This window comes from Mobula hypostoma, assembly GCF_963921235.1.
Source record: "Mobula hypostoma chromosome X1 unlocalized genomic scaffold, sMobHyp1.1 SUPER_X1_unloc_1, whole genome shotgun sequence".
Lineage (NCBI taxonomy): Eukaryota > Metazoa > Chordata > Chondrichthyes > Myliobatiformes > Myliobatidae > Mobula > Mobula hypostoma.
The window spans coordinates 304522-331683 of record NW_026948165.1 but is presented as its reverse complement, the minus strand read 5'-3'; the positions used below and the strand labels follow the sequence as shown (position 1 = coordinate 331683).

General features: G+C 49.7%; 1 protein-coding gene across 1 annotated transcript; it reads left to right on the top strand.

Annotated features, from left to right (window-relative positions):
- Window positions 1-21230: 21230 nt before the first annotated feature.
- LOC134341383 (transcription factor Sp7-like) lies at window positions 21231-25596 on the top strand. The gene is made up of 2 exons (XM_063039245.1): window positions 21231-21305; window positions 24367-25596. Exons 1-2 carry the CDS (start codon window positions 21231-21233, stop codon window positions 25594-25596), a joined length of 1305 nt encoding a protein of 434 aa, XP_062895315.1.
- Window positions 25597-27162: the final 1566 nt, after the last annotated feature.

Below are 27162 nucleotides of genomic sequence, written 5' to 3'. Positions count from 1 at the left end.
TGTTGTGTCTCTGATGCTCTGTGCCTTTGATGCTGCTGTAAGTAAGCTTTTCATTGCACCTGTACACACAGCGACTCGCGTACATGATAATAATCTCCACTTTGACATTAACTTGAAATAAGATCCATCAACATTAAATTGTACGGTAAATCAAAGGCTGGAAGCTGAAATTGCAAGGATTACATTATGGGTGATATACATGGAGATAGACAAGAGACTTAAATGTAAATCAGTAAATTGGTTTATTATTGTCACATATACCAAGGTACAGTGAAAAACTTTGCTCTGTATGCCATCCATACAGATCAGATCATTACACAGTGCATTGAGGTAGAACAAGGTAAAACAATAACAGAATGCAGAATAAAGTGTAACGACCTTTGCCCCAACTGACTCTTGTTGCCTAGGGTGAATAGCCGTCGACCCCGCCAAACAGTGCAAATGCTTTGGTGCGGATAAGGTGTGAGGCACCCAATGATCAGCCACGACACAAATATCAAACAAAGTACCAAGTGCGAGTAAAGAATTATACTTTATAGCAAATTTTGGTGATGGGTTAATAGCAACAACTAAAGAAAAGGCACCAGATAAGTAACTTATCAGTCTTGTGCACATAATATTTTAATACGTTGGAGCTCACGCCTCCGATTCCATCCACAACGTCCTTCCGAGACTTCAGCCACCATCCGAACCCCCGAGGTCCGGTATCTGCCACCCTGGAACCGCTGTCCTTCCCTCACATGTTCGTCCTCTCTGCTCGCCTCCCGAGAAAGCCCGCGCTCCTCAACTCAACACACATATACAAGATAACAGAACATGACCTCCATTGGCTAGCAAATGAATACAATTTCCATTATAACATAGCATAACCCAATCATTGCTGTTACAGAGAACCCCTTGCTCAGCAGTTAACAGTACGAGAAGCCATTTTGGTAATAAACGATTAACAGTTAACAGTCCAGCTGATATCACTGATATACTTTAGGCAAAATATATTATACGGATCAGTTACAGATGTGAGCAGAGAAATGGTAAGTGTGAGGTGTTGCACTTTGGGACAGGACACAGTTAATGGCAGGAGTCTTAAGACTGTTGCTGAACAGAGGGATTTTGAGGCCTAAGTCCATTGCTCCCACTTAGGCCTCAAGATCCCTCTGTTGATCCTCGAAGGTGGCAGCACAGGGAGATGTTACCTTGTTCTACCTCAAGGATGAGGAGGGCACACTGGAGGGATGCTGACCTTTTAGTTGAGCTGATGAGTACAGGCACAAGGAGGTCATGCTACAACAGACCCTGGGTCAGACCACAGCTGGAGTGTTGTTACCAGTTCCAGTCACCACACTGCAGGGAGGAGGTGATGGAGCTGCAGAGGGTGTAGGGAGATTCACAAGGACTTTGCCCAGAATGGAGTGTGTCATTAGCAGACTGCGTCTGTTCCTCCTGGTAAAGAGGGGGAACACGATTGAGACCATAGAACCACAGAGTCATACAGCATGGAAACAGGCCCTTCAGCCCATCTGGTTCATGCCAGCCACAGCATCATCTCTGCTAGTCCCAGTTGCCTGCGTTCGACCCATAAACCTAAATGTACCTGTCCAAATGCCTCTTAAATGTTGCAGTCATACTCGACTCGATCACTTCTTCTGGCAGCTCATTCTAAATACTCACTGCCCCCTTTGCAAAGAAGATACCAGGCAGCATCCCTGTAAATCTCTTCTGCACCCTCTCCAGCTTGGCAATGTCTTTTCTTCAATGTCAGGAAAACAAAAGAGCTGGTCATTGACTTCAGGATAGCGAGGTGTGCAGAGGGGGTGAGGGAGGAGGGGAGTGTGGAGTAAGGGAGTGGGGAGGGACTGAGGGAGGAGATAAGGAGTGAGACAGGGTGAGGAAAGAAGAGTGAGGGAAGAGGAGAGGGAGGGAGGAGATAGTGAAGAAGAGATGGTGGGGAGTGGTAGTGAGGGTGGCGGGAGGAAGGATGATGGAGGAGGTGGTGAGGGAGGATGGGTGGAGGGTGAGAGTAGGGATGAGGAAGGGAAGGACGGCATTGCTAAGGGTCTATGAAGTTGTTTGCGCTTCTGCCCGTGTTCCAGCTGTGAATTGCCCCACCTGCTGGCGAATATCAGAATCGCAATCAGTTTTATTTTCACTGACAGATCATGAAATTTGTCAAAGTACAGCGCTGCCCAACTGAAGGGTTAGTAATGAGGAGAGACTCTGTACGTACGCTCCTCCCCGTGTCTGTGAGCCCCCGTCCCCTACAGCTCACCCTGTCTCTGCGACCCCCTTCTCTCTCCTATACCCGCCCCTACACCCCTGCCCATCTCTGTGACCTCCTCCCTCCCCTACACCCCTCATTGTCTCCGTGACCCCCTTCCTCCCCTACACACCTCCCCGTCTCTGTAACTCCCCTCCCTCCCCAATTTCGCTCCCCGTCTCAGTCCCTCTTCTTCCCCTACACCCTATCCGGTTTCTGTGACCCCCCCTCCCTCCCCTACACTCCCCCCGTCTCTATGACCCCCCCTCGTGAACCCCTCTGGACATTGAGCTCTGGAATTCCCTCCCAGCATCCCCGCGTCTCTCTGTGTCCTCTTTTAGCTCCTCGGAGTGCTCGATCTCCGTCTGAAGCTGGTCTGAATTCAGTGATAGAACTGCCCTGGGAGAAGAAGAGGGGGTGGTGGGAGGTGCCAGGTTTCCTTCCCCTCTCCACTGCCCTCCTTCCGGGTGAATTCCGACCGGATTCGGAAATAACAAGGAGACAGCGGTACCACCTCAAAGAGCTGACGCTCCCTCCTGCCCGACCACAGAAGCCTCATCAAAACTGTCCTGGCACAACGCCCGTGACCGCATGTCCCGACTCGGTCCGGGCGCGTTGCGGATGGGGAACAGCGGGAGGGGGAGGGAGAGGAACGGGGTGGGGTGGGGTCGGAGAAGAGGGAGCGCCGTGCGAGGGGGTCACGAAGACGGGGAGAGAGGGGCTCACAGACGGGCAGGTATGTCGGGTGGGGAGCGGGTTATGGAGACAGAGGGGCGTGTACGGAAAGAGTTGGATAAAAGAAATGGAGAGTTTTGCGTGTGTGTGTGTGTGTGTGTGTGTGTGAAAGTGGCACGTGTGTAAAGACCCCCACCCTGCCGGCAGAGTACAGACACAGTCTGGGTGACGGGAGTTGTGTGTGTGTGGGGGGGTGTGTGGATTGCTGGGAATAAGGGAGAGACGCGCTGGTCGAGAGGGTGCAGTGCAGTGAGGGGAGGGGAGCATGCTGTGGTCCTGCGATCTGTTTCATCCTCTCTGACTTCAAGGAGGCTTTGATGGATCCTGTGAATGAGTAACACATGGTGTGGGATGGAGGGAGGGAGGGAAAGAGGGACATCCTCCTGTGCCACCCCAGTGCGACAGGGGGTGGTTCAATTAACTCAGCCACTTCCAGCTCTCTGTTCTTCCTGCGCAAGTAGCGTGTCCAGACAGTCATCTGCTCAAAGCAGAGGGGTGTAGGGCAGAGAGGGGGGCTTACAGAGATGGGGAGGGGTGTAGAAAAGGGAGGGGGTCAAAAAGGTGGGGAGGTGTAGGAGGGGGAGGGGTCACGAAGATGGGGAGGGGTATAGGAGATGGGGGTCACAGAAATGGTGTGGGTTGTAGGGGAGAGAGGGGGTTCACAGAGATGGGGAGGTGTGTAGGAGCCAGAGGGGTCACATAGACAGGGAGGGATGTAGGGAAGGGAGGGGGTGATCACAGAGGAGAGGAGCGTATAGGACAGGGATGGGGGTAGTCACAGAGACAGGGAGGGATGTTGGGTCCATGAAGCAACTTCCAAAATCTTGTCAAGTCAAGAGTTTATGGCCATCTGTGTACAGGTAGAATGAAGAACTGACTTACAGCAACATCACAGGCAGAAAGCATCAGATAGAGAAAAACATTCAGCAAAAAAAACCATAAATTATACCCAATTTCAAAAAGAGAGACCACAATTAGAACAAAAACAAAGTCTATTGAAGTCTAATTGATCGCAGTGTTGCTGTACCGAGGTGGTGATGAGGGTTGTGCCAGTCGGTTCAGGAACCGAATGTTTGAAGGGAAGTAGCTGTTCCTGAACCTGGTGGTGGGGACTTCAGGCTTCTGTACCTCCTGTCTGATGGGAGCTGTGAGAAGATGGGATGGCCCGGATGGTGGGGATCTCTGATGATGGACGTTGCCCTGTAGATACTACCGATGGTGGGGAGGGAGGGATGTGTCTGTGATGTACTGGGCTGAGTCCACGACTCTCTGCAGTTTCTGAAGATTCTTGCACATAGAAATTGCAGTACCAGACCGTGATGCAACCAGTCCCAACACTGATCACAGACTCACACAGCATAAATCAGGTCATTCAGCCCATCTAATCCTTGCTGACCAAGATTCCCATTGAAGCCATTCCCATTTGCCTAAATTTGTCCTGTACAGTATCTCTCTAATCCAGGGGTTCCCAACCTGGGGCCCACAGACTCCTTGCTTAATGGTATTGGTCCATTGCATAAAGAAGGTTGGGAACCTCTGCTCTAAACATTTCCTATCCATGTCTCTCTCAAGTGCCTTTTAAATGGTGTTATGGTGCCTGCCTGAGCCACTTCCTCTGGCAGCTCGTTCCAAACACTGCCCACCCACTGTGTGAAAATGTTTTCCCTCAGGTTCCCATTAAATCTCTCCCCTCTTGCTTTAAGCCTGTACCCTCTGGTTCTTGATTCCCTAACCTGTATAAGATCACCCCTCACTCTCCTATGTTCCAAGGAATAAAGTCCCAACATGCTCAACCTCGAGTCCCAGCAACATCCTCGTAAATGAACTCTGCACTTTTTCCAGCTTAATGACAACTTCCTTATAGTAAGGTGCCCGAAACTGAACAGAAATGAACACAATCCCTTCTGCCTCAACACTGTCCATATCCCCCTGTTCCCTGCACATTCACATGTCAGCCCAACAGCCTCTTAAATGATTTCATTGCATTTGCCTCCACCAGCTCCCCGGCAACACGTTCCAGGCACCCACCATTCTCTGTGTAAAAAAAATTGCTCCGCACATCTCCTTTGAACTTATCTCCTCGCACCTGGAATGCATGCCCTCTAGTATTAGACTTTTTAACCCTGGGGGAAAAAGATATTGCTGTCTACTCTATCTATGTCTGTCAGAAACGTCTATCTGATCTCCCCTCAGCCTCCACCACTCCAGAGAAAACAACCCGAGTTTGTCCAGCCTCTCCTTATAGCCCACGCTCTCTAATCCAGGCAGCATCCTGGTGAACCTCTTCTGCATCCTCTCCAAAGCCCCCACACCCTTCCTGTAATGGGGTGACCAGAACTGAATGCAATATTCCAGATGCGGCCCAATTAAAGTTTTATAAAGCTGCAACATAACTTACTGATTCATGAACTCATTGTCCAACTAATAAAGGTGAGCATGCAATATGCCTTCTTTACTGCCCTGTGTAACCATTTTCAGGGAGCTATGGACTTGTGCTCCAAGATCCCTCTGCACATCAACACTGTTGAAAAGTCTCCTGTCCCTTTGCACCTGACCTCCCAAAGTGTATCACCTCACACTTGCCCAGATTAAGCTCCAGTTAGGATATTTTCAACAGGACATCAGTTGAAGTTTGGTAGACTGTTCGGTGACAAACCAAACCTCCTTAACCTTCAAAGAAAATAAAAATGTTGCTGCACCTTCCTTCTGATTGTGTCACTGTGCTAGGCCCAGCACAGGTCATCTGAGATGTTAACCTCCCGGGATTTAAAGGTTCTGACTCTCTCCACCTTCTCTTGTAGCCACAGTCAGGTCCGGAGGAGGCTGCACTGGGAAAGGAGAGGAATGTGCCCATGATGTATTGTGGGAGAGGGAGAGGGAGGAAATGCATTTAGTTAATATACCAGGGTCTGGGTCTGATGGAATCTTCGAAAGGGGATGTAAATTAAATAGGTAAATTGGTGTGTCATTGTGACATGTACTGAGGTACAGTGAGAAACATTGTTTTACATGCCATCTAAACAGATCATTACACAGTGCGTTGAGGTAGAACAAGGTAAAACAATAATAGAATGCAGAATGAAGTGTCACAGTTACAGAGAAAGTGCAGTGCAGACAGACAGTAAGGTGCAGGTCACAATGAGGTAGATTGTGAGGTCAAGAGTCTGCCTTATCGTACTAGGGGACTATTCAATAGTCTGATCATAGTGACTGATGTGTAGACAGAGTCCTTGGAGGGGAGGCTTTTATTTATTTTTTAGAGATGTGATGTGCTGAGCTGTGTCCACCACCCTACAGAGAGTTGACAGAGACAGGGTGTGGAATGGAAGCACCATGGGTGTTGTGTGGGTCTGACAATCTTTCTTTTTAAAGACTAATCTTCGTCCGGAAACACAGACTATTTTGGTGAAAAGTGGGAACATTTTTTTCCTCTCTCTCTGCATAAATAGACGAATTATAAAAAGAAATTTGCTCGCCAAAATTGCTTCAGAAAATTGCTCAAAACCACACAGGCTCAATCTTTGAGGGTTCAGCTGAAACTAAATCGTCCAGTTGGCAGGATGTCAGGACATATATATATATATATATATATATATATAGAGAGAGAGAGAGAGAGAGAGAGGGAGAGAGAGGGGAGAGGGGGGAGAAAGAGGCAAGAGAGAAAGAGAGAGAAAGAAAGAGAGAGAAAGAGACAGACAGAGACCACAGAACATTCTGGAGTGCTGTCTAATGTCTGGGAGACTACTAATGGGAGCCTATCATGGTCTTACAGCCCCTCCCTATCTCTGTAACCTCCTCCACCCCTCGCATCCGTGTGACCTTCTCCCACCCCTACACCCTTCCCCGTCTCTGTAACCACCGCTGGCCCCTCCACCCTTCCCCATCTCTGTGGCTCCCTCTGGCTCTCTATTCCCTTCTCTGAACTACTGTCAACACACCAACATTCCTTCCCTCAATGAGGAGCCCGTCACAGGCACAGCACACCCTACCATGATCACATCTGCAAGGAGCACTGCCACAGGAAAGCAGCGCCCATTATCAGTGACCCCCACCATCCAGGCCATTCTCTCTTCTCGCTGCTGCCATCAGAAAGGAGGTACAGGAGCCCCTGGTCCCACACCACCAGGTTCAGGAACAGTTATTACCCCTCAACCGTCAGGTTCCTGAACCAGTGTGGATAACTTCACTCACCTCAACACTAAACTGATTCCACAACCTATGGACTCACTTTAAATGACTGTACAACACATGTTCTCAATATGAATTTTTACTATTTATTTTTGTATTGTATTTCTTTGTCTGAATGTGAAAAGGAATCTCAAGGTAGTAAACAGTAAATTTACTTTGAACTTTGAAACTGACCACACGTCCCCAGGTGGTCCCACCATGCAACTCAAGAACCACTTTTTCCCTTGGTGTTCAAACCCCTCTTGATAACTGATAACACTATTAGTTCTCCTTAACATTTAACATTGCTTGCAAATAAACTGTTTATAACCTTAATTCAGCAGAGCTCTCAAACACTGCTCCTTTGTGTATGAGACGTTGGTTTAATTCTGTGCACCAGTAATTTTGTTTTTTGGATTCGGTCAGCCCTTATTTTCCTGCACATATCTTGTGGTTGGATACCATTGTGGTCAGTCTGTGTACAGGGAGATCAAGGAACATGGGAGGGAGTGGTGGGAGAGAGAGAGAGATTGGGGAAAGAGAGAGGGGGGAGGAAGGGGGAGGAAAGAGGGAGGGAGGGGAGAGAGAGATTCAAAGAGAGAAAGAAAAAGTGAGAGAGAGAGAGAGAGACTCACACACAGATGGGGATGTGGCGAGAGGGGGAGGTAAAGAGAAAGAGAGAGAGGCAGCATGTGAGAAAGAGAGAGAAGAGAAAATGAGGAGTGAGAGAGAGGAGAGGAGAGAGGATGACAGAGAAAGAGAAGGAGTGGGAGAGAAGGCAGATGGGGGAGAGAGAGCCAGAGGGGAGCAGAGTACAGGGAGGGGTACAGAGTGCACAGGGTATCCGACAGGCCCCCATCCTTGACTAATTACCCCACTCAGGGACTCCCTCCCATCCCTCAATGTGTGGGGCATGTTCTCTAACCGTTCCCCTAATTCTTTCCTTCCCTCCCTTTCACATGCTCTCTCCCACTCCCCATCACATTCTCTCCCTTTCCCCTCTCCCCTTCCATCCTCCCTTGCTCTCTGACTCTCACTGTCTCCCTCCCCACAGCTACTCCCTACTCGCTGCCCCTCACAGCCCTCTCCCCTTACCACCCCTCCCTCCACACACACCCACCCAAAATGCTACTTCCTTAGTGCCCCCCCACAATGGTTTCTCTTCTGCACTCTCCCGCCCGTCCATTTCTCTCCCTCTCTGGAGAACTTCCACAATGAATCAGATCTCTGACAACACCCCTCAATCACTGTCCACCTCTGAACCTCCCCTCCCCACAACCAGACTTCTGCACCCACTGTGACAGCTTTACTCACATCGATGGAATTTCTCAGCAGTGCTTGATTCCTGACCCATCTCAAACCTCAGAGGGAAAAAATGTTCGGAATTGGGAAAATCCTGGGTGGATTAGCTACGGGACCAGCTAACCCTTGTTTCTGAATGTCCCAGAGCGGGACAGCATTGAAAAGGCCTTTCGGCCCAACTGGTCTGTACTGACTGTGTTGCCCAGTGAGCTGGTCCCATCTGCTGGCATTTGGCTCTTTGCCCTCTAAACCTCTCCTGTCTATTTATTGAGATAGCTTTTAAATGCTGCTAATGTTGTTGCTGGCAGCCCATTCCAAATGCGCACCACCCTCTGTGTGAAGAATCTGCCCCGATGTCCCTTTTAAATCTCTTGCCTCTGATCTTAAACCTGCACCCTCTTGTTTTTAGCAGCCCACCTCAGGAAAAATACTATGTGCTTTCACCCTTTCTGTGCCCCTTGTGACCCTATCAGGTCACCCCTAAATCTCCTATGTTCCAGGAAGTAAAGTTGTAGTTTACACCACCTCTCCTTGTGACTGAGACCCCCAGGCCCAGGCAACATCCCGGTGAATCTTTTCTGCACTCTTTCCAGTTTACTAACATCTTTCCTGTAAAGCAGTGATCAAAACTGTACACAATTTGGAAAACCTGCCTCTTAGGTCCCCTTTCAATCTCCTCAAACCTACCCTGGGAAAAAAGATGCTGTCTGTCTACTTTATCAATGCCTCTCATAATCTTATAAGCCTCTATCTGATCTCCCCTCAGTCTCCGTTGCTCCAGAGAAAACAACCTAAGTTTGTCCACCTTCTCCTTATAGCTCACGCTCTCTAATCCAGGCAGCATCCTGGTGAACCTCTTCTGCACCCTCTCCAAAGCCCCCACACCCTTCCTGTAATGGGGTAACCAGAAATGATTCTAATACTCCAGATGCGGCCCGAACAGTTTTATAAAGCTGCAACATAACTTCCTGGCTCTTGAACTCAGTGTCTCAACTGATAAAGGCAGACATGTTGCATGTGTGTTCTTAACGGCCCTGTCAGCCTTCATTCTGTAATACTATCAGGGGCCACAGGCTACTTCACTCCAGGGGGAACAGACCCAGTCTCACCCCGTGACCAGTACACTCCATCCCAGGCAAGGTCTGATAGATTGTGAGAGACACAGATAGAGTAGACAGCCAATATATTTTTACCAGGGTGAAAATGTCTAATACCAAAGGGCATGCATTTAAGGTGAGAGGGGGTAAGTTCAAAGGTATTTTTGTTACATACAGAGTGGTGGGATCCCAGAATGTGGTGGAGGCAGATATGATAGAGGATGTTTGAGAGGCACAGACACACGGATGCACAGGGAATAGAGGGATATGGACATATAGGGATATGTGTAGGCAGAAGGGATTAGTTTAGTTAAGAGTTTAATTACTAGTTTAAATAGTTCAGCACAGCATTGTGTGCTGTACTTTTCTGTGTCCTGTGTTCTGTGCAACAGGCCAGAAAGAAGCGGAAGGACCTCGCCCTGCGTCCTTGTCCTACGATGATGCCTGGGTTTATTCAGCGCATCGCTGAGGTGGTGGTTAGTGGTGAGCTGCCGACCAGCTGTTGTCAATTTGGAAAAGACAGTCAGACCACTGATGGCTCTTCCTGCAGTGTTTGGGAAGGGTGAGGACGGGAGGGGAGGGAGGAAGGGGAATGCGGTAGTGGGGGAGGGGAAGGAGGGGAAAGTGGAGAGGGATTGTGGGAGTGGAGGAGGAAAGGGCAGAGAGGAGGTGTGGGGAGAGTTGGAGGGAGGGAGGAAAGGAGGGGAAGGAAGTGCAGGGGATGAAGGGGGAGGAGAGGGAAGAGAGGAGGAGAAAGGAGAGGAAAGAGGGAAGAGTTTAAACCTCTGCAAAGTACGGCTGGAGACAGATGAGTTCTATTCCTCCCTCAGGAAAGGTGGGGAGATCGGTCGGGAGGAGGGCAGTGAGGGTCCCCGGCTACTCGATCTCCTGGTCTGGGTAGTGTGGTTCACACGGCGACACACACACGTTTACGCCCCTCCCTCCATGACCAGGATCTCGGGGTGTGGGAGGGGTGACTTCCCCAGGTCGGAGAGGGCGTGGTGCTGCCTACACGGAGTGTCTGTTCCACACCCTCTCCCTCTCTACCTCCATCCCTTCCTCTCCCACTCACTCTCTCTAATTTCATGAACTGGAATCTGATGACTCTAATCTAAGCAGCTCTGATGGTCTACGTTAGACCACTCCATTCCTCCAGGAGTCCTTCCCACTCACAACCACCCTCTTCACACCCCCGCACCCCTCCCCCCGCAATCTAAGAACAGCCTCGCTCACGAGCACCTGGCGCGTCCCTTTGCCAACCCTCCGTGGTCAGTCCCGCCGACTCCTGTGATGCGACGGGTTGAAGGGTGTAGGACGGGGCTGTTTTAGTGGAACTGGGGTTGGGGGGGGGGTGGGGGAGTGGAGATGAAGAGCTGAAGAACAGAGGGCCAAAGGGATAAAATCAAAGAAGGGAAATATTAAATCGTGTTTAAATGTTCAGAAATCAATACTCATTCGTGCTGCAGTTCTTTGACGCATCTGAGATCTTTCGGAGCATCAGATCATAAGACATAGGAACAGAATTAGGCCATTCGGCCCATTGATTCTACTCTGTCATTCCATCAAGGCTGATTTATTTTCCCTCTCAACCCCATTCTCCTGCCTTTGACGCCCTTAACTAATCAATAACTTAATGCTTTAAATATCAAAGTTCAAAGCAAATTTATTATCAAAGTACATATACGCCACCATATACAACCCCGAGTGGGCATACTCAATACATCTCTAGGATAATAACGTGACAGAATCAATGAAAGACCACCCGACTTGGGCTTTCAACCAGAGTGCCAAAAACAACAAACTGTGCAAATACTAAAGGAAAAAAGCAATAATAATGAATAAATAAGCAATAAGTATTGAGAACATGGGATGAAGATTCCTTGAACGTGAGTTCATATGTGAGTTCGGTGTTGGAGTGAGTGAAGTTATCCCCTTTGGTTCAGGAGCCTGATGGTTGAGGTGTAATAACTGTTCCTGAACCTGGTGGTGTGAGTCCTGAGGTTCCTGTACCTCCTTCTCCCTGATGGCAGCAATGAGAAGAGAGCATGGCCTGGGTGGTGGGGGTCCCTGATGATGGATGCTGCTTTCCAGTGACAGTATTTCATGTAGGTGTACTCAATGGTGGGGAGGACTTTACTCATAATAGATTGCATCATATCCATTATTTTGTAGGATTTTCCGTTCAAGGTCATTGGTGTTTCCATACCAGGCTGTGATGCAGCCAGTCAACATTCTCTCCACTACACACCTATGGAAGTTTGTCAGAGTTTTAGATGTCGTGCTGAATCTTCACAAACTCCTAAGGAAGTAGAAGCACTGGCATTCTTTCTTCGGAATTGCACTTACGTGCTGGGCCCAGGACAGATCCTCCGAAATGATAACGTTGAGGAATTTGAAGTTGCTGACCCTCTCCACCTCTGATCCCCCAGTGAGGACTGGCTCATGAACCTCCAGTTTCCTCCTCCTGAAGTCTACAATCATCTCCTAGGTTTTGCTGACATTGAGAGACAGGCTGTTGCTGTGGCACCACTCAGCCAGAGTTTCAACCTCCCTCCTCTACGCTGTTTCATCACCACCTTTGATTCGGCCAACGACAGTGGTGTTGTCAACAAACTGAAATATGGCATTGGAGCTGTGCTTAGTCACACAGTGCTAAGTGTAAAGTAAGCAAAGCAGGGAACTAAGCACACAGCCTTGTGGTGCACCTGTGTGGATGGAGATTGTGGAGGAGATGTTGTTGCCAATCTGAACTGACTGGGGTCTGCAAGTGAGGAAATCGAGGATCCAGTTGCACAAAGAGGCATTGTAGCCAAGGTCTTGGAGTTTATTGATTAGTTTTGAGGGGATGAGGTATTGAATGTTGAGCAGTAATCTTTAAAGAGCATCCAGATGTTCCAGGGTTGAGTGAGGAGCCAATGAGATGGCATCTGCTGTGGTCCTGTTGCTCTGGTAGGCAAATTGAAGTGGATCCAAGTCGCTTCTCTGGCAGGAGTTGATATGTTTCATCACCACCCTCTCAAAACACTTCATCACTGTGGATGTAGGTGCTACTGGGCAATAGTTATTGAGGTGGGTTACCAGGTTCCTCTTGGGCACCTGTATAATTAAAGTCTGCATGAAGCAGGTGGGTACCGCAGACTGCAGAAGCGAGAGGTTAAAGATCTCAGTGAACACTCCAGCCAGTTAATCAGCACAGGTCTTTAGTATGTGGTCATGTACCCCGTCTGGTTTGTATAGTTTTTGAGGGTCACCCTCCTGAATGATACTCTCACATCAGCCTCAGAGACTTGGATCATTGGGGACTGTGAGATTTCATTAAGGTCCCTCCATGTTTTTAAGGTCAAAGCGAGCATCAAAGGCATTGAGCTCATCTGGGAGTTGAGCTCTGTTGTCAACTACAGTATGTCACTTGATTTAACTTTGGAGGAGGTAATGGCATTCACCCCTGCCACAGCTGTCGAGCATCCCTTGTTGATTCAAGTTTGATTTGGAATTGCCACTTCGCCCATGAGATGGCTTTCCAGGGGTCGTACCTGGATCTCTTGTAACTTTCTCGGTCGACAGACCTGAATGCCATTGATCTGGCTCTCAGCAGATTGTGGATCTCATGATTCATCCAGGGTTTCTGATTGAGGGAGAGTCTGAATGATTTGTGGGGACACACTCGTCTACAGCTGTTTTAATAAAGTCCATTACCACCATGGTGTATTCATTCACATCCACACTCGAGTCCTTAAACATGGCCCACTCAACTGACTCGAAGCACTCCCTTAGCCGCTCCTCTATCTCCTGCAACCATCTCTTTATGGTCCTGCTCTCTGGAGCTTAGTTCTTTTGCCTCTGCCTGTATGCAAGCGGGAGAAGGACAGCCAAGTGATCTGATTTACCAAAATGCAGTCTTGGGCAAGGAACTGAAGGCATTCCTTATCTTAGTTTAACAGCAGTCTAGTGTGTTGGGACCTCTGGTGCTACAGGTTATATGCTGATTGTAATTGAGCAGGGTTTCCTTCAAACAAGCCTGACTGAAATCCCCGACAACAATTTGAAATGAATCAGGATGAACGACATCATGTAGTATCTCAAGCATTTGATTACATTAATACACCCAATGATTATGTCTCCACATCTGTCTGTGGCAATGAATTCCACAGATTCACCACCATCTGACTGAAGAAATTCCTCCTCAGTTCTGCTCCAAAGATACATTCTTCAATTCTGAGACTGCGCACTCTGGTCCTAGATTCCCTCACTATAGGAAACACCCTCTCCTCATCCACTCTATCTGGGCCTTTCAATATTTGGTACATTTCAATGAGAATTCTCCCCCACCACCCCCATTCTTCTGAACTCCAATGAGTCCAGGCCTAGAACCATGAAATGCTCCTCATACCTTAATCCTTCCATTCCTAGAATTATTTTCTTGAACCTTCTCTGGACCCTCTCCAATGTCAGCACATCCTTTCTTAGATATGGGGCTGAAAACTGCTCACAGTCCTCCAATCTCCAGCATTTTGTGTGTGTTACACAATACTTACATCCTTGCTTTTATATTCTAGTCTTTTTGAAATGAATGCTAACATTGCATTTGCCTTCCTTACCCCTGACTCATCCTGCAATGAATCCTGTATGACTCTCCAGTCCCTTTGCACCTCTGATTTCTGAATTATTTCCCTGTTCAGAAAATAGTCTATGCCTTTATTTTTTATACCAAAGTGCATGACCACACACTTCCTGACAGCATATTCCATCTGCCAGTTCTTTGCCCAGTCTCCTAATCTGCCTTAGTCCTGCTGCAGCCTCTCTACTTCCTTAACACTACCTGCCCTCCACCCATCTGGCCCATAATTTCCTTTCTTCTGCCTCCCTTTGCAATTTTCCAGTCTTTTGGAACCATTCCAGAATCTAGTGATTCTTGAAAGATCATTACTAATGCCTCCACAATCTCTTCAGCCACCTCTTTCAGAACGCTGGGGTGGAGTCCATCTGATCCAGGTGACTTAATAAACGTTCAGATCTTTCAGCTTCCCAAGCACCTTCTCCCTAGTAATAGCAACAACACTCACTTCTGCCTCCTGACACTCTCAATACTGCTAGTGTCTTCCACAGTGAAGACTGATGCAAAATACTTGTTGAGTTTGTCTGTTGTTTCCTTGTCCCCCATTACTACCTCTCTAACGTTATTTTCCAGCGGTCTGATATCTACTCTCAGCTCTTTTACTCTTGATATATCTACTTATTCTTCTTTGGAATGCATCTTACCCGCACCTTTCAAATTGCTCCCAAACAGCACTTGAGAGATCATGTGATGCTCACCGCCCCTCCCACAGTGTGACGCTCCCTCCCCACCGCCCCTCCCACAGCGTGGTGCTCCCTCCTCACCGCCCCTCACACAGCGTGACGCTCCCTCCCCACCGCCCCTCCCACAGCGTGGTGCTCCCTCCCCACCGCCCCTCCCACAATGTGACGCTCCCTCCCCACCGCCCCTCCCACAGCGTGGTGCTCCCTCCTCACCGCCCCTCACACAGCGTGACGCTCCCTCCCCACCGCCCCTCCCACAGCGTGGTGCTCCCTCCTCACCGCCCCTCACACAGCGTGACGCTCCATCCCCACCGCCCCTCCCACAGCGTGGTGCTCCCTCCTCACCGCCCCTCACACAGCGTGACGCTCCCTCCCCACCGCCCCTCCCACAGCGTGGTGCTCCCTCCCCACCGCCCCTCCCACAATGTGACGCTCCCTCCCCACCACCCCTCCCACAGCGTGGTGCTCCCTCCTCACCGTCCCTCCCACAATGTGACGCTCCCTCCCCACCGCCCCTCCCACAATGTGACGCTCCCTCCCCACCGTCCCTCCCACAATGTGACGCTCCCTCCCCACCGCCCCTCCCACAGCGTGGTGCTCCCTCCCCACCGCCCCTCACACAGCGTGACGCTCCCTCCCCACCGCCCCTCCCACAGCGTGGTGCTCCCTCCTCACCGCCCCTCACACAATGTGATGCTCCATCCCCACCGCCCCTCCCACAATGTGACGCTCCCTCCCCACCGCCCCTCCCACAATGTGACGCTCCCTCCCCACCATCCCTCCCACAATGTGACGCTCCCTCCCCACCGCCCCTCCCACAGCGTGGTGCTCCCTCCTCACCATCCCTCCCACAATGTGATGCTCCCTCCTCACCGCCCCTCCCAGAGTGGTGCTCCCTCCTCACCGTCCCTCCCACAATTTGACGCTCCCTCCTCACCCTCCCTCCCACAATGTGACGCTCCCTCCCCACCGCCCCTCCCACAGCGTGGTGCTCCCTCCTCACCATCCCTCCCACAATGTGACGCTCCCTCCCCACCGCCCCTCCCACAGCGTGGTGCTCCCTCCTCACCATCCCTCCCACAATGTGGTGCTCCCTCCCCACCGCCCCTCCCAGAGTGGTGCTCCCTCCTCACCATCCCTCCCACAATGTGACGCTCCCTCCCCACTGCCCCTCCCACAGCGTGGTGCTCCCTCCTCACCGTCCCTCCCACAATGTGATGCTCCCTCCTCACCGTCCCTCCCACAGCGTGGTGCTCCCTCCTCACCGTCCCTTCCACAATGTGACGCTCCCTCCCCACCGCCCCTCCCACAATGTGACGCTCCCTCCCCACCATCCCTCCCACAATGTGATGCTCCCTCCCCACCGCCCCTCCCACAGCGTGGTGCTCCCTCCTCACCATCCCTCCCACAATGTGATGCTCCCTCCTCACCGCCCCTCCCAGAGTGGTGCTCCCTCCTCACCGTCCCTCCCACAATTTGACGCTCCCTCCTCACCATCCCTCCCACAATGTGACGCTCCCTCCTCACCATCCCTCCCACAATGTGATGCTCCCTCCCCACCACCCCTCCCACAGCGTGGTGCTCCCTCCTCACCATCCCTCCCACAGCGTGGTGCTCCCTCCTCACCGCCCCTCCCACAGCATGGTGCTTCCTCCTCACCGCCCCTCCCACAACACGGCGCTCCCTCCTCACCGCCCCTCCCACAGCGTGACACTCCCTCCTCACCGCCCCTCCCACAGCACGGCGCTCCCTCCTCACCGCCCCTCCCACAGCGTAACGCTCCCTCCTCACCACCCCTCCCACAGCGTGACACTCCCTCATCACCGCCCCTCCCACAACGTGACACTCCCTCATCACCGCCCCTCCCACAGCACGGCGCTCCCTCCTCACCGCCCCTCCCACAGTGTGACGCTCCCTCATCACCGCCCCTCCCACAGCGTGATGCTCCCTCCTCACTGCCCCTCCCACAGCGTGGTGCTCCCTCCTCACCGCCCCTCCCACAGCTTGACACTCCCTCCTCACCGCCCCTCCCACAGCACGGCGCTCCCTCCTCACCGCCCCTCCCACAGCGTGACGCTCCCTCATCACCGCCCCTCCCACAGCGTGACGCTCCCTCCTCACCGCCTCTCCCTCAGCGTGACGCTCCCCCATCACCGCCCCTCCCACAGCGTGGTGCTCCCTCCTCACCGCCCCTCCCACAGCGTGACACTCCCTCCCCACCGCCCCTCCCACAATGTAGTGCTCCCTCACATGTGTTCTCTTGGCCTTGATTTTTATCTCTCTGAGTGAACAAAATTGGTCTCAGAATTTTTTTCTTAAGCTGTAACTCTATCTCTCCCTCTTCTCCCGTCTTTTCATCTCCACCCTCTCTCTCTTACCCTCTTACTTCCCCCTTCCTCTCTCCCTCTTTCTTCCCTTCTCCTCCTCCCTCCTAGCCATTACTCCCCTTCCTCTCCTCCCCCTCTCTTTTACATCATTCCCCCCCCCCCCACCGTATCTCTCCCTGCCCCCTTCTCTCTGTGTCCCATATACTGCTTTCCCACCAATCCACAATCCTGGGCAGGGTTATAATATTGTCTAATTAAGTCTATGGTCTTGATCTCAGCACCAAAAATATTCACCATCATTTTGACTTGATCCATTATAATTGGATGGAACATTAACCCTTTGCCTGAAGACTTTCCAAAACGACATACACATTTCACACACTCTTCCACATTCCCTGCACCTGAGATCAAGGTTTCTCTTATTTTTACTCTTTACTTACAGTCAGGTAATATGGATAATTGAATAAAAGTGGTCTGACTTGGACTTCTGGTTTTAGAGAGGTGTATGTGTCAGAGAAAGAGAGAATGAATGAATATGAATCTGGATGACTGTGAGGGAGCATAAGCGTGTGTGCTTGTGTGATAAAGAGTATAAGTGTATGTGTCGGATAGTGTCTGTGTGTGAGAATGAGTGTGTGAGAGTGTAAGAAAGTGTTTGTGTCTGTATGTGGGAGTCCACATGTGTGTGAGATTGCTTGTGTGGGTATGTGAGACATTCCCTCACGTGCACATACACTGAACAAGCACACTAAGTGCAGGCTTACACAGACAAAAAAATAACACATCAGTATGTATACAGACATACAGACACACGCATATGAATGCAGAGAGATGACATGTACAAAACTAGTTATGACACAGAAATACGGCTACATACAAAACACAGACACACAGACACACACACAAACACACACACACACACACATAGAAAACACAGAGTTACAGACAAACTGACACAAATACAGACAGACAACAGTTACACCATGACAGAAATACAGGAACATGCACGAACAGACTGTACATACCAGAATATATAAACTGAATACTTACCCTGGGTACAGAGACACACACAGACATACAAGCACACAGAAACAAGGGCAACAAAATCACTGGCACACAGGTCCACAACTACATAATGCACAAATTAATAAGTTTAGAAAAAAAAGCTAAATTACATGAATGTGAAAAATATTGCAAATTGATTACAGACCAAAAAAACACATACGTATACAGACATACAAGTACACACACTTGGATAAAGACATTTGAAAAAGTTATTCAACTTTGTAAAAACATTGTTTATGTACTCTGTAAATATTATAAAAATACCTGAATGATATAAATACAAAAATCCATTTTCATATGTACTTATAGGTTTTAAAGTTATTTTAAAAATCAGATTTGAATAGATTGCAAATACAAAACTATCCTAACTAAAGATTATAAATAACTAAATTAAATCGATTATGAATATAAAAAGAATATCCTGTTTAAATTTTAAGTAGCTTTTATACAGGTCCAATTTAATATTTTTCAAATATTTCAGAATTCCAGTTTAAATGAATTTGTATTATTGCAAAAGTGTCAGGTTTAAATATAATAAATCATACAAAAATGACTGAGTTAAATGGAGATATAGGAGACTGCAGATGCTGGAATCTGGAGCCAGGCACAATCTGCTGGAGGAACTCAATGGGTCGAGCAGCCTCTGTGGGAGGAAAGGAATGTTGACATTTCGGGACACAAACCTGCAACAGGATTGCTAAAATTATTGATTCCAATAGTTTGTAGATTCTACAAATAATGACTTAAGTAGATTGTAAATAGAAATTAATGAATTAAAGAGCTTGTAGATACAGTACTATAAAGTTTGATTTAAATAGATGGTAAATAGTGCTCATAAATTAGACTGCAGATACTATAAATAAAATAGTAATTTAAACGAATTGTAAATATTGTACAGAAATTAATAATTTAAATTATTAATTTAATTAATAATTTTGCAGCACATGCTGCAAAAACAGAAATCATTTAAACAGGTTATAAGAATTGCACAGAAGTTAATTACTTAAATCGATTGCAAAACCTACAAATAAAATAATGATTCAATTAGGTTGTAAGTACTGCACGGAATGATTTAATTACACTCAGTGGCCACTTTATGAGGTACACCTGCTCCTTACGCAAATATCTTATCAGCCAATCATGTGGCATCAACTTAGTGCATAAAAGCATGCAGACATGGTCAAGATGTTCAGTTATTGTTCTGACCAAACATCAGAATGGGGAAGAAATGTGATCTAAGTGACTTTGACTGTGGAATGATAGTTGGTGCCAGACGGGGTGGTTTGAGTATCTCAGAAACTGTTGATCTCCTGGGATTTTCACGCAGAGTCTCTAGAGTTTACAGAGGATGATGCAAAAAAACTAAAACCATCCAGTGAGCGGCAGTTCTGTGGGTGAAAACACTTTGTTAATGAGAGAGGTCAGAGGAGAATGGCCAGACTGGTTCAAGCTGACAAGGAAGGTGACAGTAACTCAAATAACCAGACATTACAACGTTGGTGTACAGAAGAGCATTTCTGAACACACAGCACATCGAACCTTGAAGTGGACGGGCTACGGCCGCAGAAGACCACACCAGGTTCCACTCCTGCACTTAATAAAGTGGCCATTGAGTGTATATAAAAAAATTAAAAGAGAGCAAAAATAGTGAGATAGTGTTCATGGGTACAGCAGCAACAGAAGACCACAATCATACACTCAATGGCCACTTTATTAGGTACAGATATTACGCTGAGTGTAGATCGCAACAACTACCTATAAAATAATGATTTAAATAGGCTGTAACTACTGCACAGAATGATAATAATTGAAAAAACTGCACAGACATTAATCATTTAAATATTTTGCAAATCTACAATGCTTTTACTAGGTTGTAAATATTGCAAAGAAGATAATAATGTAAACAGATAAACTGCACCCATCATTTAAACATTGGTTTCAATACTTTATAAATATTGTGAAGAAATTAATGATTTGAATAGAGTGCAAAGGTTTCAGACAGTGTAATTTTAAAAGATGGCGAATGCTAAAAAGGAATCAGTGATTGAAAAAGATTGCAGATATGGCAGAGAATATAATTATTAAAGTAGATTGTAAATATTAAGGAGAAATTAATGATTTGAATAGATTACTAATACTACAAAATATTGATTTAAAAGATCATAAATATTTTAAAGAAAGTGATTGAAATATACTGTAGAGACTATAAATAAATTAATGTTTTAAATAGATTGTAAAAACTATGAAGAATAATATTGTAAATATTGTAGAGGAAGCAATGATTTCTTTAGCCAGAGGGTGATTAATCTATAGAATTCATTGCCACAGACGGCTGTGGAGAGGTTGATAGTTTTTTGATTAGTAAGGGCGTCAAAGTTTGTGGGGAAAGGCGAGAGAATAGGGTTGAGGAGGATACCAAATCAGTCATGATCGAATGGCGGAGCAGACTCGACGGGCCAAATAGCCTAATTCTGCCCCTATATCTTATGATTTAAATAGATTGTGACTATAAATATAGTCGATTAGGGTAGATTGAAGAGGACTTGAAAATAATCAGTGATTTAAACAGATCTCCGCCCAGTGAATGGTTTTGCAGAGAGCGCGGAAATATTGGATTCACACAGGTTATAGATTTATTGGGTTTTTTTTGTCGGGGGTTAACGGTTTCGCAGAAGGGAAAATTAAAATCTGTTTCAAAGTAACTTGGGAGGCTTTGAACATAAGGGCAGTCCTGTTGTGTGTGTGTGTGTGTGTGGTGGTGTGGAGGGAGTGGGAACGCAGGGATTTTAAGAGAACATTATGGTGCATCACTGACACCCCCAGAGACTGAGAGCAGGGGGGGGGGAGCCGGCTCATGTCTTTAAAACCTGCCACACACTGTAATTAGAGAGGCGGGTCCCTCCTGAGCCCGGACCAGGCACACCAAGAAACGCTACTACAGAGGGTGGCGGCTGCGGGTCTCGAACTCTCACCCGGGCAAAGGAGATGGCGACTTCGGTTCTAGAGGTGAGCGCGGGTCTTCCTTCCCTCCTTCTGCGGGGCGCCTGTCGTCCGTTCCAGGTGGGGAGAGAGCGTGGAAGGCGAGGGGGAAAAGAAGGCGGGAGAGGGAAAAGAGAGAGTGGGAGTGAGAGAGAGTGGATAAGGGGAGAGCGACGGGGAGGAAGGGAGAGTGGGAATAAGAGAGAGAGAGAGAGAGAGAATGGGAGTGAGGGGTTGAGAAAAGGGGAAGCGTGAAAGGAGAGGGGTATGGGAAAGAGAGGGAGAGGGGTATGAGAAAGAGAGAGAGGCAGTGAAAGGGAGGGGAGACGGAAAGAGGAGAACTGGAGAGAGAAAGGGAGGGAGAGGGGGAAGAGAAGGTGGAAGGGAAGAGAAAGTGAGAAGGAGAGAGGGGCAGAAGGGGAGGGAGGCAGACAGAGGGGAAGAGAAAAGGGAGGGGAGATAGAAGATAGGAGAGGGGGTGGAGCAGAGGAGCAGGAAGAGGTTCATGGGGGAGAGAGGGGAGAGAGGGTCATAATGGGTGGAGAAAGAGGGAGAGAATGAGAGAGCAGAAAGACGAGTTGAGGGGGAAGATTCACAGAGCAATGGATTCCAAATACAAACGTGGCAGAGTGAAGGGGTGGTGGGGGAGAGAGGGAGAGAGAAAGGGGGCAGGCAGAGCGGGGGAAGGGGATAGCGGGAGACAGCAAGTGACAGAAAGCAGCAGAGAGGGAGGGATGGGGCAAAGGCAAGTAAAAGGATGAGAGAGGGGAGAGTGAAAGGGGATTGTCAGGGAGGATGGGAGAGAGTGAAAGAGGGGAGAGAGGAGAGATATAGACTGTGGGAGAAAAAGGGGAAGTGATGGAAAGAGGAAAAGGAAACCAGAAAAAGATGAGGAGAGAGGGAGGTGAGAGAAGTGGAGGAGAGAGGAGAGAGTGAAAAGAGTGAGGAGAGAGAGGGAAGCAGATGGGAAGAAGGGGGAGAGAGAGAATGAAAGAAACAGGGAGAAAGTAGAGAGTGGAAGGGGTTGAGGAATGGAGAGAGTGAGACAGAGAGAAAACAGGAGAGAGCGATGAAGAGAGAAAAAAAGCGAGAAAGGAAGGGAGAGAAGTTGAGACAGGAGTGAGAGCGGGAGACAAAGACTGGGAAGGAGAGATAGACACAGGGATCGATAGGCTGTGAGTGAAGAGAGAAAGAGGGAGGGATTGAGAAAAGATAAAGGAATAGAGATTGAAGCAGAGATGAGGATGAGAAAAGTGTGGTGGAGAGAGGCAGGGATGGATGGAGTGGGACAGAAGGGGTCTAAGAAAAGAGATTGAATGAATGTACACATCTTGTTCACGTTGCCTTGTGGTCTGTGTAGAGAGAACTTCTTCCTGCAAGCGGGCAGGGATGTACTGAGACAGTGGACTGGGGTATGGAGGAAGAGAGGGGGCCAGGGAGAGTGGGGGTTGTGGGGAGCAGACAGAAATAACCCACAGATCCTGACAAATCCCGGATCATCCGGGCACCATTTTCACTTTCCCTCTCTCAAACTCACTCTCTAGAATTCTGTCTGTCTCTCTCCCATTTCTCTACCTCCTCCTCACTCTCCCCTCCCTCCTTGTATCTTTCTGTATATCTCAACAATTCCATTCTCCCATTCACTCTGTCTATCTCTTTATCTTTGCCTCTTTCTCTCTTTTTCTTGTCTTCTCTGTCACTCTATTTATCTGTCCTTCTCTCTCCCTCTCTTGCTATCTCTCCATCACTATTTATTTCTCCCTTTGTCCTTTTCTCACCCTCCTCTGTCTGATCTCAGTCACTCTATCTCTCACTGTCACATCATATCATTCTTCCTACCTCACATTCTACACACATACACACACACGTTCTATCCCTCAATTCATTTCCATTTCAAGATTAATTCTTCATGTTTTTCTGAGAGCAAGCTGGACAGTGAGAATAGTTTGGGGCTGTGGAGAGAGCAGGGCAGTGGGATTAGTGTGGGGACTGACACAGGACAGTGAGGAGAGAGTGGGCCAGTGGGATTAGTTTAGGGATTGACACGGGACAGTGGGATTAGTTTGGGGATTGACATGGGACTGTGGGGAGAGAGTGGGGCAGTGCGATTAGTTTAGGGACTGATTTAGGGCTGTGGGGAGAGAGCGAGACAGTGGGATTGGATTAGTTTGGGGACTGACACAGGGCTGTGAGGAGAGAGTGGGGCAGTGGGATTAGTTTGGGGACTGACATGGGGCTATGGAGAGAGAGTGGGATTAGTTTGGAAGCTAATTCAGGGCTGTGGGGAGAGAGTGGGGGAGTGGGATTAGTTTTGCGACTGACAGGGAGCTGCGGGGAGGGAACACAGCAGTGGGATTTGTTCCGGGACAGACACAGGGCTGTGTGGGAAAGACCTGGGGAAGTGGGATTTTTCTGGGGACTGACTCAAGACTGTGGGGAGAGATCAGGGACATGAGATTAGAGTGGGGACTGATTCAGGATGCATATTGTATACATTTCTCTGACATTAAATGCATCTATTGAAACCTATTGAAACATGGGGCTTGGGGAGAGATCAGAGCTCTGGGGGAGAAATCGGGGCTGTGGGGAAAGGTCGGGGTTCTGGGATCTGTGTGGATACTGACACAAGGCTGTGGGGTGGGTAGGGCAGTGGGATTAGTTTGGAGACTGTCACGAGGCTGTGGGGAGGGAGCGAGGCAGTGGGATTTCTTTGGGCACTGACACAGGACAGTGGGATTAGTTTGGGGACTGACACGGTGGGAGGATATTTGTTGATTTTGGGGAGGTGGATTGAGATTACAATCTGTAACCCCTCACTCTTTTTCTCTTCCCCCTTTGCCCCTCTGCCTTTTCTCCTCCCTTCCCTCCCCTCCCCTCCCTCTGCCTTCCGTTTCGTTCCCTATTCCTTTCCTCCCTCTGCCCACTCCATCCTCTCCTTTCCTCCCTCCACTCACTCTATCCCCATCCCCTCCTGCTCTACTCTTGTACTCCCTGCCTCTCCCCTTCCCCCTCTACCTCTCCCCTCTGTCTCTCCCCCTCCCATCTCCTCCACTCTCCGTCTCTCTCTCTCTCATTCCCTCCCTCTGTTCTCCCTGCTCTCTCCCCACCCCATCTGCTTTCCTCTCCCTCTCCTCCCCCTCAGGAAGAAGGCTCCTTCGCTTCCAACCCCTTCGCCCTACTCTCGGGCACCTGCGGCGTCTTCGGGAGCCCTACTCCTCCGGCCGAGACCACCAGCCCCTCCTCTTCCACTTCCACCTCCGGCCGGCTCTACCGAGGAGGGGCGAGGGGCCCCGCCAGCCCTGGGACAGTAGACCTCTTGGCTGCCCCCTCCCGCCTCCCCTGCTCGGACGATGCTCTGGATTTCTATGGACACAGTCTGCTCCACCAATCTCCCTCCTCCTCCTCCACTCCTCCTTCGTCCTCCTCCAACGCCCACAGTCCGGCCGTCTCGGCTGCGGAGTACTCCTCCTTCCCCGATCCTCCCCTCTTGCCCCCCCGCAACCTGCCGTCTGCCGACTGCCTGCACGGAGCGTGCGCGGCGTTGGAGGCAGCCAGCGCTTACCCCTGGTACAAGGTGGGCTCACCACCCTCCTCCTCCTCCGACCACCCCTCTTCCCCTGGGACCTCTTGGTGGGACGTCCACCCGGGCGCCGGCTGGCTCTGTCCCCCGCCTCCCTCCGCCGCTGGCCTGGACACCTTCCAGCCGCACCCCAGTTCCGCCGCCGCCTTCCAGTCGCCGCTCCCCTCCTTCCCGGGGGACTTCAGCTGCGCGTACCCCGCGCCCACAGCGGGAGGGGGCGGCATTCTGTCCCGTGAAGGTGGCGGGCCCAAGCAGAGCGGAGTAGGAACAGGTGGAGGAGGAGTGGGAGTCCCCTGCACCTGGTCCAGCCGTGGGGAGCCGGGCAGGGGCGTCCCGCAGCCGCGGCGCTGGCTTCACAGCTGCCAAGTGCCGGGCTGCGGCAAGGTCTACGGCAAGGCGTCGCACCTGAAGGCGCACCTCCGCTGGCACAGCTCCGAGCGGCCGTTCGCCTGCAGCTGGCTGCTCTGTGGCCGCCGCTTCGGCCGCGCTGACGAACTGGAGCGACACGTCCGCGCCCACACGCGCGAACGGCGCTTCCACTGCCCGCTCTGCGCCCGCCGCTTTACCCGCAGCGACCACCTGGCCAAACACCAGCGTAGTCACGGAGCCCCTCCCGCCGCCGCCGCCGCCCCCGCCCCTCCAGCGGCCGCCCCCGCCGACAACGAGCGGGAGCCCCGAGAGGGTGAGGAGATCCGACCCCCTTCCTCACCTGGAGACGGGACTCAGGAGAGCGGCTCCCGGACTGTCGAGGAGGCGGACCCCACTGAGCAGAGCGGGCTACTGGAGATATGAGCTGTGCTCCGGGTCTCGGCGGGTGGATGGACAGGGAAGGGGATGAAGAAAATGGAGCGAGTTCTGGACCGGCCTGGGTCGGGGTAGGGGACGTATGCGCTGTCCTGGTACTGGATTGGTTTTGGGTTGAGGTTTTAGGGAGGGGTTGGGGATTTCATGCTAAACGTTGGGTTCATTTTGGTGAGTCCGCTTGGGTTCCGCCAATCCTGGTTGAATTGGATTAGATCAGGTCAGGTCGAGGTAGTTTAGATTGGTTTTGATTGGGTTGTATTGAACTGAATTTGGTTGGGTTGGGTTACATTGGTCTTGGTTGAACAGGGTTGGGTTATGGAGTAGGCACTTCAGCCCATCTAGTCCACGCCAAACAGTTTTTTACTGCCTAGTCCCATCTACCTGCAACCAGCACATATCACTCCATATACCTGTCCAAACTTCTCTTACAATTGAACTCAGCTCTACCACTTGCACTGACAGCTCGTCATCACTCTGAGTGAAGAAGTTCCCCCTCAGGTTCCTCTTAAATAGTCATAGTCATACTTTATTAATCCCAAGGGAAATTGGTTTTTGTTACAGTTGCACCATAAATAATTAAATAGTAATAAACCCATAAATAATTAAATAGTAATATGTAAATTATGCCAGGAAATAAGTCCAGGACCAGCCTATTGGCTCAGGGTGTCTGACCCTCCAAGGGAGGAGTTGTAAAGTTTGATGGCCACAGGCAGGAATGACTTCCTATGACGCTCAGTGCTGCATCTCGGTGGAATGAGTCTCTGGCTGAATGTACTCCTGTGCCCAACCAGTACATTATGTAGTGGATGGGAGACATTGTCCAAGATGGCATGCAACTTGGACAGCATCCTCTTTTCAGACACCACCGTCAGAGAGTCCAGTTCCATCCCCACAACATCACTGGCCTTACAAATGAGTTTGTTGATTCTGTTGGTGTCTGCTACCCTCAGCCTGCTACCCCAGCACACAACAGCAAACATGATAGCACTGGCCACCACAGACTCGTAGAACATCCTCAGCATCGTCCGGCAGATGTTAAAGGACCTCAGTCTCCTCAGGAAATAGAGACAGCTCTGACCCTTCTTGTAGACAGCCTCAGTGTTCTTAGACCAGTCCAGTTTATTGTCAATTCGTATCTCCAGGTATTTGTAATCAATAGACAATAGACAATAGGTGCAGAAGTAGACCATTTGGCCCTTCGAGCCTGCACTGCCATTCTGAGATCCTCCACCATGTCCACACTGACCCCCTGGATGGAAACAGGGGTCAGTGGTACCTTGGCTCTCCTCAGGTCTACCACCAGCTCCTTAGTCTTTTTCACATTAAGCTGCAGATAATTCTGCTCACACCATGTGACAAAGTTTCCTACCGTAGCCCTGTACTCAGCCTCATCTCCCTTGCTGATGCATCCAACTATGGCAGAGTCATCCGAAAACTTCTGAAGATGACAAGACTCTGTGCAGTAGTTGAAGTCCGAGGTGTAAATGGTGAAGAGAAAGGGAGACAAGACAGTCCCGTGTGGAGCCCCAGTGCTGCTGATCACTCTGTCGGACA

Bases quoted from the DNA above. Each gene is read 5' to 3' on its own strand.
- LOC134341383 (XM_063039245.1), top strand. From the start codon at position 21,231: ATGGCGACTTCGGTTCTAGAGGTGAGCGCGGGTCTTCCTTCCCTCCTT. The intron at 21,306-24,366 runs GTGGGGAGAGAG...CCTCCCCCTCAG, and splicing joins GCGCCTGTCGTCCGTTCCAG to GAAGAAGGCTCCTTCGCTTC.